The sequence below is a fragment of the Agelaius tricolor genome, unplaced genomic scaffold (genome assembly GCF_023055355.1).
Source record: "Agelaius tricolor isolate 1412-34295 unplaced genomic scaffold, bAgeTri1.0.p SCAF_4, whole genome shotgun sequence".
Taxonomy (NCBI): Eukaryota; Metazoa; Chordata; class Aves; order Passeriformes; family Icteridae; genus Agelaius; species Agelaius tricolor.
Genome location: NW_027269264.1, coordinates 17,802,871 through 17,821,295, shown reverse-complemented (window position 1 = coordinate 17,821,295; position 18,425 = coordinate 17,802,871). Strand labels below are relative to the sequence as shown.

Below are 18,425 nucleotides of genomic sequence, written 5' to 3'. Positions count from 1 at the left end.
GGTAGTGCTGGTCTTGCTAACTCAGGATGATGTGTATTGGCATCTCCTTTTACTAACTCAAGGATGGAAGCTTAAAACAGCCTGGTGATTCACTATTGTTGCTGATTCACCATTGCAACTACTGTCTCTGTTGTGTTTAGTTCAACTTCCATTTTAATAGTTGCTGTCACTCGTTAACTGAGCTTCTGTGTTGGGTTTGCATGGCAAGGTGCCAGGGGGGTGCAAGGGTGACTTCTGTGAGAAGTAGGTAGAAGCTTCTCCTGTGTCCAAGAAAGCCAGTGCCAGCCGGCTCCAAGATGGATCTGCCAATGGCCAAAGCTGAGCCTGTCAGTGATTGCAGATTTCCAGGCAGCTGCTATTTGTGAAAATTAATGCCATGAGGGGACTGTTTGGGGTGGGTAGTGCCACTGGGCATTGTATTTAAGAACAGGGGAAAGATTCTGCCCCATAGCAGTTACGGGAGAGGAGTGAAACTATGTAAGCGTAGCAGCCCTGCAGACTCCAAGGTCACTGCAGAAGGAAAGGGAGGAGGTGCTTCAGGCCCTGGAGCAGAGGGTCCAGTGCAGACAGTGGTGAAAATCATGGTGAAGCAGCTGTGCCCCTGCAGTGCATGGAGGACCCTACACTGGGGTGGGTGGATGAAGGAGTCTGAGCCTGCAGGAAGTCTGCACTGGGGCGGGTTTCCTGGCTGGATCTGTGGCCCCATGAGAGAAGAGCCCATGCTGGAGCAGGTCTTGTGACCCTGGTGGGGGGGGCTCACTGCAGAGCAACCTGTTCCAGAAGGATGACACACTGTGGAAGAGATCCATACTGGAGCTGTTTGCCAAGAGCTGTAGCCCCTGAGATGGATTCATATTGGAGAAGTTTGGAGAACTGTCTCCTGTGGGAGGGGCCCCACACTTCAGTGGGGAAAAAGTATGAGTCCTTCCCCTGAGGAGGGAGAACTAACCCTAACCCTGAGGAGAAAGAAAAGAAGCAGCAGAGGCAACATGTGATTAACTGACTGCACCTTCGTTCCCTGTCCACTTGTGCTACCAGGGAGAGAGGAGGTAGAAAAAAATTGGGAGTGAAGTTAGGCCCAGGAAGAAGGGAGAGCTGCGAGGAACGTATTTTTAAGATGTAGCTGTATTTCTCATTGTCTTACTCTGACTTGCTTGGTAATAAATTAATATTCCCTTTGCCTCTGATGGTGAATGGTGAGTGATGCCTCTCTGACCCTCTCTTGACCCAGGAAGATTTGGTTGTATTTTCTCTCCCTTGTCCAGCTGAGAGAAGAGATAGAGCAGCTTTGGTGGGTACGTGGCATCCAGCCAAGTTCAGTCCACCCCAGATTCATGTGCAAGTAGCCAATGTCTACCTCTTTAGAGCCTTTTCCTCTCTAGAGCCTTTTCACTGATCAGTCATAAAATGAAGTGTTTGGATTCTTTACATTTTGACATTCAATATGATGGCTTTTGTGTAAGTTCTTAAATTATTTTTCAGTAATTCCAACATCTTTTATATTGTAGGTCATGCAGGAGTGTCTGCCAGCATGATGAAGAAAAGAACATCCCACAAGTAAGTCGTTAATGTATTTACTAAAGAATAGCTCTCAGTAACTGGAAGTACTGCTCTAGAAATATATCTGATTGTTCCACTCTGTTTTTGAAAACTGTGGAATAATATTCAGTCTGTGTATGTGTGTAGAGTCAGACTTTTAATCCTTTCAGGAGGGTAGTAGGGTAAAGAAAGCCCCACAGATAAAGTTTTAAATGTTGTTTTGACTGTTAATACTATATTTTTTAATACAATTTCGAAATTCTTCTGGAATCTGTAGAGAAGGATTTTCAAGCCTAGCTTAGCCATGTCTGCTGTAGGATGTCTGTTCTCTGGCACAGAGTTCATGCAGTCACAAGATCAAGATCAAAAAAAACTGCAAATCATCCTTACTAAGAACCCAGTTGGGAAGGAATCTCAGATATATCTAATCATAGATAGCACTATAACTGTAGTGTTGGAAAAGATTTTTCGTTTTTTAAAAATAAAGAATGTACTGAAATACTTCTGTAAGGAAGTTGGTGTTAGTATGTGAAGGAAGGATACCTGCTTTTGCTACACTTTCATGGCATGTATTTTTCCATCTTCGACATTTTAAATAGTAGCAGCTGAACACTGGTGAGTAGCTGTGTGAAAGTAGAGGTAACCTTCTGGATATAATTGGTCTTAGTGTCATGCAGCAAGATACCATATCTGGCTGTATCTGGTGAGAGAAATCTAAGCTGGGTAAGTTGGAAACTTGAAATGTTACCAGCTGTTTGTAAGTGTAAAGTCATATAGTGTGTATCAATCATAAGCAATTTGTTTGGCAGGTGTATTTTCCACAATTAATCTAGTTAATCACTATTAACAGTGTTAACTGTTTCCCAGAGACAACACTTGATGTTAAACTACTCTGATGCCTTCCACCAGCTCATCATTATCCATTCTTGTCTATCTTCATAGAAGGCAAAGAGAAACATTTTTTTGTCTAGGGCAGGTAGAGTTGGTTAAACTTTAATTTCTCTTGTTCTCTTTCAACCGCTCAGAGAAAGGAGTGTATGATGGGAAGACTATCAGAGGTGGGTTGCCTTTTGTACTTGAGGGTGGCTAGATTTGTCTTTATTGTTGTGTTAATATACACTTATTTAAATAACTAAATAGGCTGTAAATTTATTAGCATAAAAGCTTTTGTGGGACATAAGAAGTTTTGATCTTAAGAGACATAATTTTGAGGTATTTAACTTAAGCATCCAGCTTAGTTTTATGTTAACTTAGCCTAGTTCAATTTTTTATTACTTAGTTAAGGTTTTTTTGTACCAAGCCAAGGTGACTTCTTGTGTGCTGCCTGAGAATGAGGTGTAGTAGTGGAACATTGTTTATCGTTTACCATAAATGAGTAGGATATGAATATGATGTAATACTGTATGCTGACACTACTCTGAGCCAACATGATCGACTGTGAGTTAGTAATGTACTTTGTCACTGATTTAGCTATTTATATAGTTATGTCCTCATTTAAGGAAAAAGAAAAGGAAGCCTACTAGTACTCAAAGGCCATTGAGATTTTAAAGGTTTATTTCAGAAGGTTTATGGCAGAGGAAGGAGCAAGGCATGACTCAGTAAGTGAGGCTGTGATAGAATGAGCAGTGTGGATGAGCCTTCTGAACTCTTTAAATAGTAGTTAACTATTTGTCAGACAATACCCTTTTCTTTAAAGGAAAGAGGGGCCCACAACCGTTGAGCCTTTTGGAGATGATTCCAGTGGTTTTAGGACAGTTCTTCCAAGCGCTCTGTCACTGAGTAGTGGTGATCTCTGCCAATATGAAGCTGACCTCACTGGCATCAGATCAATCAATAAACTCACAAATGTCATTCTTTCCATGCTTAGTGTATTAGGATAGTGCAAGATCTAGCACAGGTATGAAACAATCCTTTCTTCATAGGCTCTCCAGATTTCTTGTAGTCAGCAATTCAGAGACTCGGAGGTGTAGGTTATAATTGCAATTTATTACAAGTGAACTTAAACATTTTGACATTTTGATACTACTTTAATGTAACTGCTCTTGGCTTCTGCAGCATCTAGAGCTGAAATTCACAACTTAATGATTTTTTTTGCTTTTGAGGGAGTATACAGAATATACTTCAAAAATTCTGTGTTAATTAACATGCCTCATAGTCTGAATATTCCGAAAAGTAGTTAATAACAATTCTCAGATCACCATTATGTTATTAGTCATAGACATTAATAAGATCACAGTTGTATTAAGTTTTGTATCCTGTTTTCTGTAACTTGTTTTGTACCATGAGAGATTTGAAGGCATACTGACCACTGCTACTGTACTGCTTCTATAATGTTTTATCATTTTCATTCCAGTTTTTCACAGTTATGCATGTTTTGCATATCTGAGAGATGTCATTTTCTTTCATCCTTCTGTTTTTGTTTATTTTCTTTTGGTGTTTTTCTGAGATGACATGATAAGGATAAAAAACAATCAACGAAACTTAAATGAGTAACTTTGTAGGTTACTGGGCATTGCCATTCCTATTTTTATAAATGCTAGTTTGTGTTTTAAGCACAACTCTCTGGTAATAGCTGATTTTTCTGCTAGCAGTCCTCTGAAGTTCTGAAATATGTTGGTTTCCCAGATAGCAGTAGCCAAATTAAAGTTTGTGTAAGGACCATATAAACACAGCTTTAACATCTGAGCAGATTTTCTTCTGGCTGTGTAGTCTTTAGAACATTTCCAAAATATCTGGTTCTGATAATGAAACTTTTTCGCATTAGGTTTTTATTTAACAGCATACAGCCTGCAAGATAAAGAAGAGGATCAGAAACTTTTGGGAATCGAAGGGCCGTTTACAATGATGATATGTCTGATGTGTCAAGAACTACGTCCAGGACTTGCTATTTTCTGTTTATCCTGGCTTCATTTCTTACATGTCTAATTGTTTTCAAATATTCAAGAGCAAATGTCTGTGGAAATTTTAAATACTGTTTTAATGAAAGAGAAGGAAAAATTGTGTTGGACGTTCTGGATAGAACATCATAGAAGGTTATCTGAGTAACTTGATTTATTACAAAAATGACACGCTGTTGAGGAAAGGAGATTTGGTTACTTGGTTGTCTTACATGGAACTACATTCATAACTTACTTACTAATAGTTAGAAACTTTTGTTTGCTTTCTTACCATGTTCAGATACAAGAAGTAGGTTTTCCTTGATAATTTACTAGTTTGAGTATCTAATTTGTTATAGTATGAACTGCTTCAAATGAGAAGTGAGCAGCTGTTCAGTTATGCAACCTTCAAACAAAAATTTGAACTACAAGTACATGTAGCTGGTACTTGATTTGTAATTAAATTCCTAATAATCTTTGCTCTATGAGGCATTTTAAACCTGTTTGAACTCAGTTATGTTATCTTCTTCTGTCTTTTTTTAGAATGAGTGTAAAGCTTTCTACCTTATTGTTCCAAATTAAATATTAAAGTGGATTATGCTTTGTAGGCAGAAAGTAAAGTTGACTGTGAGGTTGAATATCAATAGCATTATAATTTTTTTTCAAAGATGAAATGATGAGCAACATAAACTGCTTAAACTAGACAAAGCAATGTCAGTTTAAACTTTTTTTATTTCTAGTAGTTTTTATTCCCTTCAGAATGAAGCAGTGTTCCATTAGCACTAATTAAATGAATTGAATACAAAACAAACTCAATTTTGTGCTGAGAACCTGATCTCTGAACTTATTCTGTAATAGTAAGCTATTACTGACACTTACTACAATTAAAAACACATATATATATATACTTGAGTAGAGCTAGAATCTGAAAATACATTCTAGTTTTTGCATAAAATTAGATCCAGCTTTGTGGGAGAGTTTTTCTTTATAGGAACTCAAACCTGTTCCAGTTATCTGTGTTAATCAAAGTTAGGAATGCAAAACTGCAGCCTGATCTTTGGAAACCTCAAATGATAACAAAAGTGAAATTTGAAAATACCCTTGCTAAGATCTTCATGGTGAATTAACGTCTGGAGGTGGGATAAGTATTGAAGTTAATTGTGTATCTTGTTTTTATCTAGTTATGATTACAGTTGTGATACAGCATTAAACATTCCAATATCATATTGTGAGTGTATTATTCTGAAATACTGCTTCCAGGATTTCAGTGGTATGATTGTTATCTGTATTTTTTTGATCATATAGGGACTTCTATGAGAGCATTAATCATATCTGGAGACCTTTTTCTTTGATCACTATCTCTAATCTAAGGAACAATATTGCCTTCTGCAACTGATCATCTTTTAGATGTTACTTTTAAGCTAGTTGTGTGTACATATTACTGCCATTGAAATGATGAGTACTACAAGCAGTAGCTCAAAAATTTGTTTTACAACTAATTGATATCCAGGAGAATTTTGTATATTGTCATAATGCCCCTTAGTTTTTTCCATTTGTGTTCAAAATTGTGGTTTTGATAGCTGGATAAAACAAAACTTGTATAACACTTTCAGTGATTTGGAACTGTCAAATAGCTTACATTACAGTTCATCAGAATAGCAACTGTTACTTACCAGAGGGAATTTTCATGCCAATTCCATGAAAATATCAGAAGGACAAAAAAGTTACTTGATCTGTTTTCCACATAAAGGAGTATCCCCTCTCTGGCCATTTACATTACATGCAGTTTTTAATTTTCCATATTAAATATGGAAGTGTTGTTGCTGTCATGTGTCTTTAAAACTACATGGAATCAAAATTACCTGTAAATGAAGGAGCCAAAATTTTCTTCAGGTGAAAATAGGTCTGTTTTAGGGAAAACAAACATTTTGAAAGAATTTCAGTCAGCCACATAATGCTTGCACTGACTTCTTCCTTCTGGAAAGGAGTTGTTTACTGTTCTTCAGAGAGTAACAAGGTAGTAAAGTTGTAGTAGTAACTACAGGTTACTACTACAGTTACCAGGTAACCTTGTGTTTTGAGATTTGATCAGGTGAGTTTCACTTTTGACATTCAGTGACATTCATATCCAAGGGATAGGATTTGTTATTTTGGCTTAAGCAAACTACATTTAGAATTTACTGCTAGGAAACTGAACTTAATGCACAAATCTTATCTTATACAGCATGTCAAAAATGTGTCACTACTTCTAAGTATGTTTTTCTTTTTTCCAATAACGTTTGATAAGCTTTATGACCTAATTTGAATAAGGTGTGCTAAGCTATAAATATATTGTCATGTAAAAGCAAACAGCTATTTTCTAAGGCAGATTATGTATGTACCTGTTTAATATTAATGTTTGTATCTGTGTACAGAAAGCATAGAAACAATGTGGGACCAAGCAAACCTATCTCTCAGCCACGAAGAAACATTGTAGGCTGCAGGATACAGCACGGATGGAAAGAAGGAAGTGGACCTGTAACACAATGGAAGGGCACAGTTCTTGATCAAGTTCCTGTAAATCCCTCGCTCTATCTCATAAAGTATGATGGATTTGATTGTGTGTATGGACTAGAACTTCACAAAGATGAAAGAGTCTCAGCACTTGAAGTTCTTCCAGACAGAGTTGGTAAGTGTTTGGGTTTTTTCTCCTAAATAAATACACATATTGGCTGACATTTATCACCAAATGTTTTCCACTAATCCCTGCAGACTTCCCCCAGGATAACCCATGACCACTTAAATGTTACTGCTCAATTTCATTTTTGTCTCATAGCAGGTAATCTAAGTGCTTTGATTTTTTTTCTATTCCAATGAATTTTGATGATGCTAGTGAGTGCAGTTGCTGTCTTCTGTCTTTAAAGTAGTATGCAGTACGTTCTATAGTTTTCAGATTAACATTGATATTTCTGTTAAAATTCCAACTCTAAGCCATCTAGACTGTGTTGGCTATTTTGTGTGTCTAACAGTAATAAGGTTACATTTTTTCTTGTACAACCACCATGTACTTATAATAATGGCTGGAAGACATTTTCTAAGTGAATTAACCTGATGAGTAATAATGCTTTTTGTTTTTCAGAATTAGCATTTGGATTGTTAAACTGCAGGTTTTTCAATCCACCAAGTTTGATATCTACTCAAGTAAACACTAGTTTGTAAATAGAAAAAGCCTCTTCTAGCTGCAAAGGAATTGGTTACAATCTGTAGGGTGGCGTTACAAGGAACCATCCCCAAAGTTGAATTAATACCATTGTAGAACTGCCTTGAGATAGGCCTTTTGTTTCTGCCTCTCCCTGCCCAGTGTCTAGTTAAAGTACAGAGTCTTTGCTGCTTGATTGATCTCCTGTTAGCTTACATTGTGATTGTTTAATCACAGGGAGTACAATAATTCATAATTATTTTAACAACATTCTGAAGTTCTTAGTTCTGCAGCACTAAACTCTCTAGAATGGACACTATTTGTTTTGTGTGTGAATTTACTAACTGCCAATAAGATTTGTGCATTAATCAGCATAAAGATTATTTTTACAAAGACACATTTTGAATGAATACCTGAAATGCTGTTGTTTCAGCTTCGTCTCGAATTAGTGATGCCCACCTGGCAGACACAATGATTGGTAAAGCCGTGGAACATATGTTTGAGACAGAGGATGGCTCAAAAGATGAATGGAGGGGGATGGTTTTGGCTCGAGCTCCTATTATGAACACGTGGTTTTATATAACCTACGAGAAAGATCCCGTCTTGTACATGTACCAGCTCTTAGATGATTATAAAGAAGGTGACCTTCGCATTATGCCTGATTCAAGTAAGTAGGCCAATTACTCTTTTCTTTTGACAGCTTTTCGTGTTGAACATTTAGCTGTGGTTTATTTATGGTCAAGACAGCTGACAAACCATCATATTTGATGTTCCATTTAATTTTTTATCAAAGTATCACAGCTAACAAATATGGTAGTACAAGAAAGAACATCTGTGTTAACTGCTGAAACATTAACTTTTCGTAGCAGTGACATATGCAGGGTAATACCTTTTCATAATTAATCTTAATTCTGCTGAAAATATGGGTGTGCTACCGTGAAAGACTTCACATTTTGGTTTTTTATTGGAAATTTACAAGCCAGAAGTCTTCCAGTAGTTGCTTGTGAGAAAGAAGTACTTATTTTTTGAAATTTGATTTTCTCTCACGTTTTGTAACACATAAGAAAAGATTTCCTCTTAGTACCTTTCCTGTCATTTTGGAAGTAGTCTTCTTCAGGACTTCCATAAGTTCAGGAGGCTTTTCACAGAATCAGTATTATTCTAGAGATTTAGATAGTCAGTTCAAAGAAAGAGATTATAAAGAATACTTTGGGTTTACTTCTCCTGTGTTACAAAGCCCTTTCTGATAGAAGCCATCTGGGATTTAAAGAAAATTATTGTAACTAACACATATGCAAAGCACTATGTAGCCAACCACTACAGTGATCCAATTAGTAATTTGTGGAGTTTGAGATCATCTTCTTTCAGATGCACCACTGGTAATGATCTACTGGCAGAATAAAAAAGTGGCACTTATTTGCATAATCTCTGTGTTAATGATCTGTGTTTAGATGACCCTCTCCTCTGGCCCGAGCAAAAAGCAGCATCTCTGATGCTTTAAAGAAAGCACCACAAATGTTAATGGAGAAAAGTGACCTTCCTCTTCTTAAAGAAATAAAGCAAGCTCTTTCAGATTTGAATGTTAAAATAACTTGTTCTTTGTATTAATCATCAAAATGGACTAGGAATGTATTTTAAGTCTGCTTTGCTTTCTTCCACCTTGAGAGTAGGGAAAGCTTATATGCTTTCTTTCCATTTAAATCTTAATTGGTTTTAGTGCACTTTACCCTCTGTGCTTGCCAAAAGATTATTGCTTACTGATTTTCTAAACACTTCTAAGTATTTGCTTCCTTTCCTGAATGTGAATGCTTTCCAGATATTTTGAATCATGTCCTTGACTCAACAATTGAATGTTAGTATTTTGGAGTAGTATTATTCAAAATCAGATTTTAGAATATCTGAAAATACTTCTATAAATTTGGTGGAACTTGCCATAATGTTATAAATAAAATTTCTAGGGTACTGTCCCTTATCAAATATAGGTTCTGCACATGTGAGGAGACCAAATAATAGGTAATTTGCTTTAACCTTTTTTCTTTTTGTGAGGGGAAAATATATTGCTGGATCTGATACTCAAACTTGGCCTACACTTCTAAGTGAAAATGTAGGAGTTGAACTTACATCTTTGCCAAGAAATATAAAACTCATACTAAGAGAATAATAACTATGTGTGACAATGCATTTATAGAGGAACTGAAAAACAAAAACCTTCTGTTTGCAAGACTTTCAAAGTGCAAATGCAAGCCAGTCTATTCATTCCCTGTTGTTTTTTTTTTTTTCTCCTTTGAGAGTTCTTTCACAGCTCTCAAAACTCAAAATAAAACTGGTAGAGTCTGTAAGGGATTCTTAAATACAAACTTGTAACTAAGTTATTAATTTAAAAGCTTATGATTTCCAGAATAAAAGCCACATCAGATATTGCAATTGCTTTAGAAGATTTTCCTGTAGAATACAAACTACAAGTTTATCTGAATTAGGAATCCAAGAAGAGGAGTTGAGAAAGAAGATGTGGTTAGCTTTCAGTTCTCCATACAGTACTTTTTACCCTTTATCATTTTCTGTAATTGGCTTGTATCCAGTCACTTGGCATGTTACAAATCACACCTTTCATAATCCAGATTTAGCATAGGGATTGTCTGGTTAGGTTTTGCCAGAGAGGAAAATAATACAGTCAGACTTTACCAAAATTACTCAAATATGGAGTCAAAAGTCCCTTTTAATAAGGAGTTGACACCTAGTACCATTTCGGAAGAGATGCTTCTGTTGTAGTTAAATGCACGTATTGAACCTTTGAATAATGTGTGTGGGAAGAGGGAAGTTAAATTAGGGTACCTTTCTGCTAAGTAGGTCCAATGCCTTTTTCTGCTCATAGCTTAAATTCAGCTATCTACAGCCATTTTCTACAACTTGTGGATACACCCTCCTGTCAAAGTATTACTTCTCTTACCAAAGTACTATTTTTGTTTTAATAAAACTGAAGACAGCATTGCTTAAAAACTTTTTCTGCAACTACTTTCTACAAGCATGGCAACTGTTAAATGCTTGTCTGAATGAAATTAAGTAATCTGTTTACAAATTCTAATTGTTTTGTATGAGTTTTAAAGATGACTGTGCAGTTGTCTTTCGTAGTGCAAAATTTTATTAAAATGTCTACTAAAGCCTGCTGGGTTTATGTTACAGATGATTCACCTCCTGCAGAACGGGAACCAGGTGAAGTTGTGGACAGCCTGGTAGGCAAACAAGTGGAATATGCCAAAGAAGATGGCTCGAAAAGGACTGGAATGGTCATTCATCAAGTTGAAGCCAAACCATCTGTCTATTTCATCAAGTTTGATGATGATTTCCATATTTATGTCTACGATTTGGTGAAGACATCCTAGACATCATCATGAACTTTTGCCAAATTTGTGGAACTATTAAATGTAAAATTTATAGACACAAAGACTTGACTGCTTTCCAGTTTAACGAAAGCTTAAATGTCCCTGCGAACCCACAATCTCTGCCAGCAAAACTGTTTTGTTCTGAGTAATACAAACATGACACATTTTGTGTAAGAGAACTCCTTTTCTTGAAGGAAGTCAGTATGTTTGGGCAGGAGGGAGTTAAAAGCAAAGAACAGCTGCAAATTCAAGCTGTGTAAAGTTGATCTAGTGTTGTAATCATTAATCTAAATTTTTTCATAGATTTTGACTTTTTCTTCAATCTTGCACTCACTTGTTCAACTGCCACATGCAAGTGTAGTTTGATATTTTGATACGCCTTCTTTTGTAACATTAAATTTAATTTCTTGGATACTGGCAGTCCTTGTCTTCAGGGTTGGGACAGAGGTGACTTTTTTGAAAGGTTTAAACCGTTTGTGCAGTATCAAGGAGTGCCTAACCCAAGTAACATCAATCTGCTGTGTTTCTACACTTTATTTCAAATTTAGCTTTTTAAGAACTTGCAGTGCGTGGAAATGCTTGTGCGTTTTTTACTAGTCACAGGGCAGTAGGATATCAAGTGTTTGGATTACGCACCTTTCAGTGAAAAGGCATTAAACTATAAAATTACATTTAATCTGTATAACCACTTAATTAGAATATGCAGGTTAATGGCCCATATTTACAAGTTGTAGGAACCAGTAAAATACATGCAACAAGGCTGCCTTCAATCCTAAATGTCGTACTTCTTTCTTTGTTTGTTATACACACTTCTTAGCAAAACCCAAGTGCTTGGTGCCACAACTCTAACAGTATATATGCTACTTCAGAAGACTTTAGACTACGCATTGGCATCAGTAGTCTCTTATTTAAAATCAAAACCTAGCAACCTGAATGTCTGTGTGTGGACTTAGAAGCTTAACAGTAGTTAATATTTTACATGGTAAATACAATCTCACACCAGGGGAGTGGGAGGGGTTGTCCTTTTACAGTGAAGATGTAACTTTAGAGAAAGAGAAGCATTTGTTGCCTTCTGCTCAGTCTGTTGCATTCCTTTGTTTGGTTTGCTTTTAATAATTTTGGTTCAAGAAGGCATCTTCCCGGTTTATTCTTTTTCTGGCTTTTCCACTTAAGGAGTGTCTGGAAAAATCTACAGTTTAAACCTGTTGTTGCCTTTTGTGGTGTACATTGTACTTGCTTTGAGGTATGCTGTTAACATTAATTTCATTCTATGAACACTAGAGTTCTGCATGCCAGTGCTGTACTATCTAATGGAAGCTATAAGGCAGTCTCAGTGGTTCAGTCATCTGCATTAGATTGTGGATGTAAATAGCAGCCCACAACTGCAAAATCTTTTCATGGTTATAATCTTGCAAGATAGTTGTAAATGAAAATTAGGGTTTCCTTAAGTGTGGCAGCTTTTAAAAACAATGGAATTGGAACAACAATGCAGCACAGCAACAAGGTTGTCATGTTACAGTAAGGCAGAGCTCTGCAAGTTTCAAGAACTGCTTCACAGAAGTACAGAACGTGAAGACAGTTAACACTGTTGATGGAAGGAACAAATACCCTGATATCCAGCTGTGTGCCATTAGTGGAAGAATGCAGGAGCTGTTAATCAGAGGACAGAGGTGCAGATGACCTCTGTTGTGGGTATTCCTGATATTGAAGACTCAGTGGTTTAAGCCCCTTTCTGTCCATTTTTTTGCCTGATTTCATATTTTAGCCTTAAGTCTTGTGCCTCATTACGCTGTTGAATGGTAATAAATACTCTCCATATAAATATGATACCTTAATTCTTTGTCCATTGCTACTATATTGCATTATGTCCAGTATTTCATCATGGGCAACCAAAGGCAGGCTATTGTCTTTCAGTGAATAGCTTCTGATGCAGTCCTTATGCAGTAAGTAGCTGAGTCGTAAATGTTTCTTGTGTTTGAACAAAGTGAGCAGATTTGCAACACAGTGTTTTCATCCTGCAGATCTGTTGTGTTTTCTATTGACTCTTAAGAGTCCTGCATGTAAATCTCAAAGCTGAGCCTGGCTCCATGAGCCCAAGTCGACATTTGTGGCACAGGAATGAGTGAGTGTATTAATTACACACAAGATACATGGATTACCTAGCACACTGAGCTTGGGGCTATATATCTGAGGAGTAAGAGGTTTGTTTGGAATATCTGAGGTTTAGGTCTACTGGAACACTTCTAGCATTAGGCTTGCATTTGTGGGTTTTCTGCAAGCCTATTGAATACACTATGTATTCTGACAATTAGAGTATAATCTACAAACTGTAAATTTCACTGTCATTTTTGGATGTCCCCGTTTGTCTGTTGTGTGGATATTTTCACTTGGGGTTTCTTTGGGGATATTTTGTTTTGTTTTGTTTTTTTGGGTTTGGTTGGTTTTTTTTTTTTGATAGCTTAAACCACAGTTTTGAGGCTTGAGACTAATTCCACTCCCTGCCCATCTGCTTTGGGCTTTGTTTTAGGCTCATGTTTCAGATCTGCATGCAGTGCTTGCGTTACCCTGGTAACTAAATGTTGGTTCCTTGTTATAGGGGTTCAACATTACTTTCCAAAATCACATAGGGCTTGTGATGGCACAAGCCATGGATCTTTGTATAAAAATTTATTCACCTTTCACATTTACCTGCTGTAGTATTGTTGTATATTGTGTGTGTGTGTGTGTGTGATGTCAGGCTGCCATGTAAAACTTAAAAGGGAAAAAAAAACCAACTTAAATGCAGACCATCCTTTTTTGCATGCTTAGAGGGTTAGAACATTCAATGTAACAAACTAAAGTTGCATGTTAAAATGTTTAGGTTTTTGTTTTGTTCTGTTTTTATTTTGTGTTCAGTTTTTTGTGAATTTGCTTATTGTGCTGTTTTAATGGTTGTTAGTAGGATTAAATGCACCGGTGAGACGAGCATAGTGCCAACGGAAGGTAATTTTCCAGTTGTATGTGTCATACAGCATTTGAAGGGACCATGTATTCTGTTGAAGAAAAAAATAAAATTTCAGTTGAATAGCAGAACACTACATTCTTCTTCTTTCTTTTGAGTGCCAAACCCTAAACTATGTTGGAGTAGAGATGGGGAAAACCCTTTTTGTTGGAATAGGTAGAAGCATTCTTTAAATGGATTGTTTAAACATAGGGGCTTTGTCTTCAGAGAGAATTGTCTAGTTGCATCAGGGAAAAGAATTATGGTAAAAACAGTTTCTGGTTCCTTGAAAATGCTGTGCTTTTTGTATTTTACATCATTAGTGCAATTTGGATGGTTCTTGGTATGTGTATAGTTCAGAGGTCTTCGTGTTCACATTTTTAAATTAGGTAATTAATTCATCTTTAGAGCTTGGTTTCTTTATTTTTATTTTATTTTCAACAATGTAGACAGTTCCCTGTTCTCTGCATTTAGAAGTATAAACACTTTAAATTGTTACTTAATTCTGTAAGTAATTTTTATAATTATGATGTAACTCTATCCTTAAAACATTTAAAATAAACCCTTTATGTGCAACTTATGCCTGTAAACTTTGTTCTCATGAGCAAAACACAGAGATGTGATTTCAGATTTTGAAGAAGCAGTTTCTTCATTTTTCTGATTGAAGAGTTTTATTATTTTAATGTTGAGCCATGTATGTTGGTATAATACTTGCCCTATGAAATATGTTTGCTTGCAAGATGGAACTTGCCTAAGGAAAAGCATACTGTTAAATTGTATTTAACTAAACACAGAAAACTGCCCCCCCCCACCAGGGACTGTGCAGATCTGTGAAGCAGTCTCTATTTCCAGAGCACACAAAATGTCTCGGCAGTGGGGAACTGCAGAAGCATTTCACAGTCTTTCAGTGTTTTGGTGGTACATTAATTTACTTTGAATTAAAGCAGTTTAAAAGTTAATAAAGTGTATTGTAATGGTGATAAAAAACAAAGTTGATGCAAATTGGAGGTGATGAGGAAAGAAGATAACATTACCATGTTGTGGATTTTCTAAAGTCTTCTAAGTTGTTTTGAAGACTTGATGTGGTTTAATTACTAAGGCAGGCTTCCCATATTGAACATATATTCTTTATTACTTTTCTGATAATAAAGGGTGCATGGCACTTAAAGGATGTGGTATAGTGGTGAATTTTGTAGTGTTAGGTTAACAGTTGGACTCAATGATCTGAAGGATCTCTTCCAACCTAAATGATTCTGTGATTCTAAAACATGTTTTTGGCACCAAGCTCATTTAGTCATATACTGAAGAACGTGGAGAATATGGAGAATGCCAGCATGCATACCCAAGCCTTTTCCCTTATTTCATCATCCAGTTTATTGTATCCTGTTGCCTCTGACACTGCTCCCAGTGAAGATTTATATTGTGTACATCTGTGATTAAGGAGAGTCTAAGACTTTGCTCCAAAAAGTCTTTGCACCTGCATAAAGTAGGTGTTTGTCTCTGTGATCAGTCTGTTAAATTGTAGTTAACAACAGATACTTACACTTTGTGACTAATGCCTGAACCTGTTCTGTATTACCACTGATAAACCACCCTCAGTTTGGTGGCATCTTCCTCTGTATAGAGAAAAAGAGAAGGCTTATAGAGGCAAGGATATTTTTGTTGTCTATCACTGCAGTAATGAGCTCGCTCCTGAGAGCTGGTTGCTTACAAGCTGACTTAGAAACATCTGAAATGTCAGTGCTGTGTAGACAGTAATGTCCCTCAGATTTAAGAGGGTGATGGGGTCTTACTCAGAGCTATTGTGTTAATGCTGCTGTATTGTATTTTCACATCTGTCAGGTTCCTCCTTGTCAATATGAACAGGTTAAATTTTCATGGGAAAAAAAAAGCTATTTGCCCACTGAGTTGCTTACTTTGACATAATTTCTTTTTATATTCATGCTATAAGCAGTGGAGCCATTGATGACTTCAGGGGACTACTGCTTTCTGGAAAGGATGAAGTTCAGTAAGGATATTTTGGAGGAGGTTGGGCTGCTGTAATTTAAGATCATTAGGGTACAAAAGGAGAAGTAAAAATAGGTGAAGGAAATTAGAGGTGTGTTCTTTCATCTTCAAGCACTAGATAATAAAAGATTTTTACTATTTTACAAACTTTGAAGCATTATTTTCAATCTGACTCATTTTTCTTTCAGTAAGTTCCTGCCTTAGCATGTTACATCACTTAACCTCTTCACCAGTATCAGTAACTTACCAATTTAATTCATTTCAGGATTTACAACCTGAGGAAGTTATCAAACTACTCAGGATTTTTTTAAGCTCTGCTCTTCCCATTGCCTTGGAGTTTCCTGATTTCCAAACAGAGTGCAGAGCTGTATATGCCCAATGTCCACCTGTGTGTATATAACAGGAAGTAGCTGAGATCTCAGCAGTGTAAGTGAGGTGGTGTCAACACTTCCCTATTCTACACAGATGTTCATTACAGATCTCTGCACATTTTTCTTCTGAAATCAGTAATGATTTGCTTAACTTCACTTGTATGCAACTTGTGTGAATGGTTTTGCAACCTCATAGTTTAAGTACCTCTATGTTTTGACACTGGTTCCACCCACCCCCATGCAATTAATCCTTAAATTTGTTTATATTCAATGGAGTCTCACTTTTACAGGCCCTTTTTTAGTATTTTGATGCTGTTGTTCCTCAGGTCTACAGACTGGTCTGTTTGAAGCTGATTTAAGTAATGAACATGGACTTCACGTTTACTTTGATTTGCATAATCTTGTCACTTCCTAAGGATGTTCTACCCAGAGAGATGAGAGGCAATTTTTTTTTAATTAAAAAAAAACCGACTCAACACAACTTCACACTACTTTAAACACACATTCTTGTTGATCAAAGTGATTCCGTGTAAACAGCCACTGAGGAGAGAGTGGTCTTATTCTTCTCTTTCTTTTATGGAAGATTACTCAGTGTAAGGGCAGCACTCATCTGAGTTTTAGGCTGATGCGTTTTGTTCCTGTGGCACTAACTAGCTACACATGATGTATTCAGCTTTGAAATGGACTGGGGGATGACTGATTAAATTATCTTCATAAAGACCTTTACCACTGGATAAAAGCTGTCACTAATTTGTTTGATTTTGCACACTGTTCACTAGCTCCTCGTTATTTTTAGCTTACAGAGGCAGATGTCTAACTTAAACTTCCATTGATTTAATGAATTATGAAACATTAACCTTTTAAGCTGTAAGAACAAAACAAATCAGCACTAACAGCAGAAGCACTAGAGAAGATAAAGTGATTAAAAGGTTGTGCTTAGTGTTGGAAGAATGGCAACAGCAGTTTTTACAAGTAACTTTTCGATAGGATGCCACACATTTCATTATGGAAATTTGGAACTCTGTTTTGCTGGGAATCCTCAATATTCTCCAGCATTTTTAATTTAATTCAGGTTATGCCTCAAAAGGATGTCATTCTGCCTGACACAAAATCCTCTTCTATTATTATTACTGCAGCTCAGTGTATTGTCTACTCAGTAGCTGATAGACAAAAAATAAAAAAGGGAGTTACAGTGCAGTTTTGTGAAAAAGTGAGGCCGAAAACCTAACCACTCTGATTCAGAACTTCTGATGGTAGGGGGGAAAAAATCCAAACAATATAAGGATCCATTCTCTACTGATTCGGAACTGAGAATAAGATTTTATTCTAAAAAACTGTCAGGAAGATTTAACAGGAAGATGCTCATATTATATGAGAAATGCATTGTGTTAAATTTTACCGAGAAGAAAAGAAAATTAAGATTAACTGCAATAGATAGTGCTTTTTAATGTTGTAAATCCAAACATTATCCTAGCCTTTAACTTGATATTACAAGACTAGCAGTGTGCACAGGAGAAGATTCTTAGCATTTTGGCTTCCACAGATTTGGTTTAACACATGAAAATTGTCATATTTAAAATATAATCAAATTATGCAGGTAAATGGCCCAAAATAACACCAGATGTTCTACAAAATTCTGAATATTTAGTTCAACAAATACCACTCTAGCAGATGACAAAACTACAACTACCTAAAATTACTACTAATTGATACTATCTAGTCATATTCCTCCAGATAATACAAAAGCATGAAATGGAGATCTGAATTGCTTCAAATTTTAAAGAATGTATTTGTATGTGGAAGGAAGAAAGTAGCTGAAGAGTGCTAAAAACATTACTGCAGAAAGCCTGTGCATTTCATTCTTTGTTTTGAGATGCTCCTCTGTAGAGTACAAACATTTTTTGCACTCAGTATAGGTTCAAGATTGCAAAAATAAGAATTGCTGATAGCTGTGTCCTTTTGAGTCAATTAATAAAAAAATGTATTCACTACCCTGCCAGAGGCAGAAATTTGAATTCTTCAGAAATCTGCTTTTCTGTAAACTACCTAATTATATCACTAAAAACATTTTGGAAATAACAAGTGCAATTTCAA

At 36.3% G+C, this 18,425-nt stretch overlaps 1 protein-coding gene across 4 annotated transcripts in view; it reads left to right on the top strand.

Moving 5' to 3' along the window:
- SPIN1 (spindlin 1) overlaps positions 1 to 14,533 on the top strand; it is a 70,582-nt gene extending 56,049 nt beyond the window's left edge. For all 4 annotated transcript variants that reach the window (XM_071424782.1, XM_071424778.1, XM_071424779.1 and 1 more), the window contains 4 exons: positions 1,509 to 1,557; positions 6,830 to 7,083; positions 8,027 to 8,260; positions 10,774 to 14,533. In XM_071424782.1, coding sequence (XP_071280883.1) covers positions 1,509 to 1,557; positions 6,830 to 7,083; positions 8,027 to 8,260; positions 10,774 to 10,973 — 737 coding nt within the window. In that variant the 3' untranslated portion in view covers positions 10,974 to 14,533. The remainder of the gene's footprint in view (positions 1 to 1,508; positions 1,558 to 6,829; positions 7,084 to 8,026; positions 8,261 to 10,773) is intronic.
- Positions 14,534 to 18,425: the final 3,892 nt, after the last annotated feature.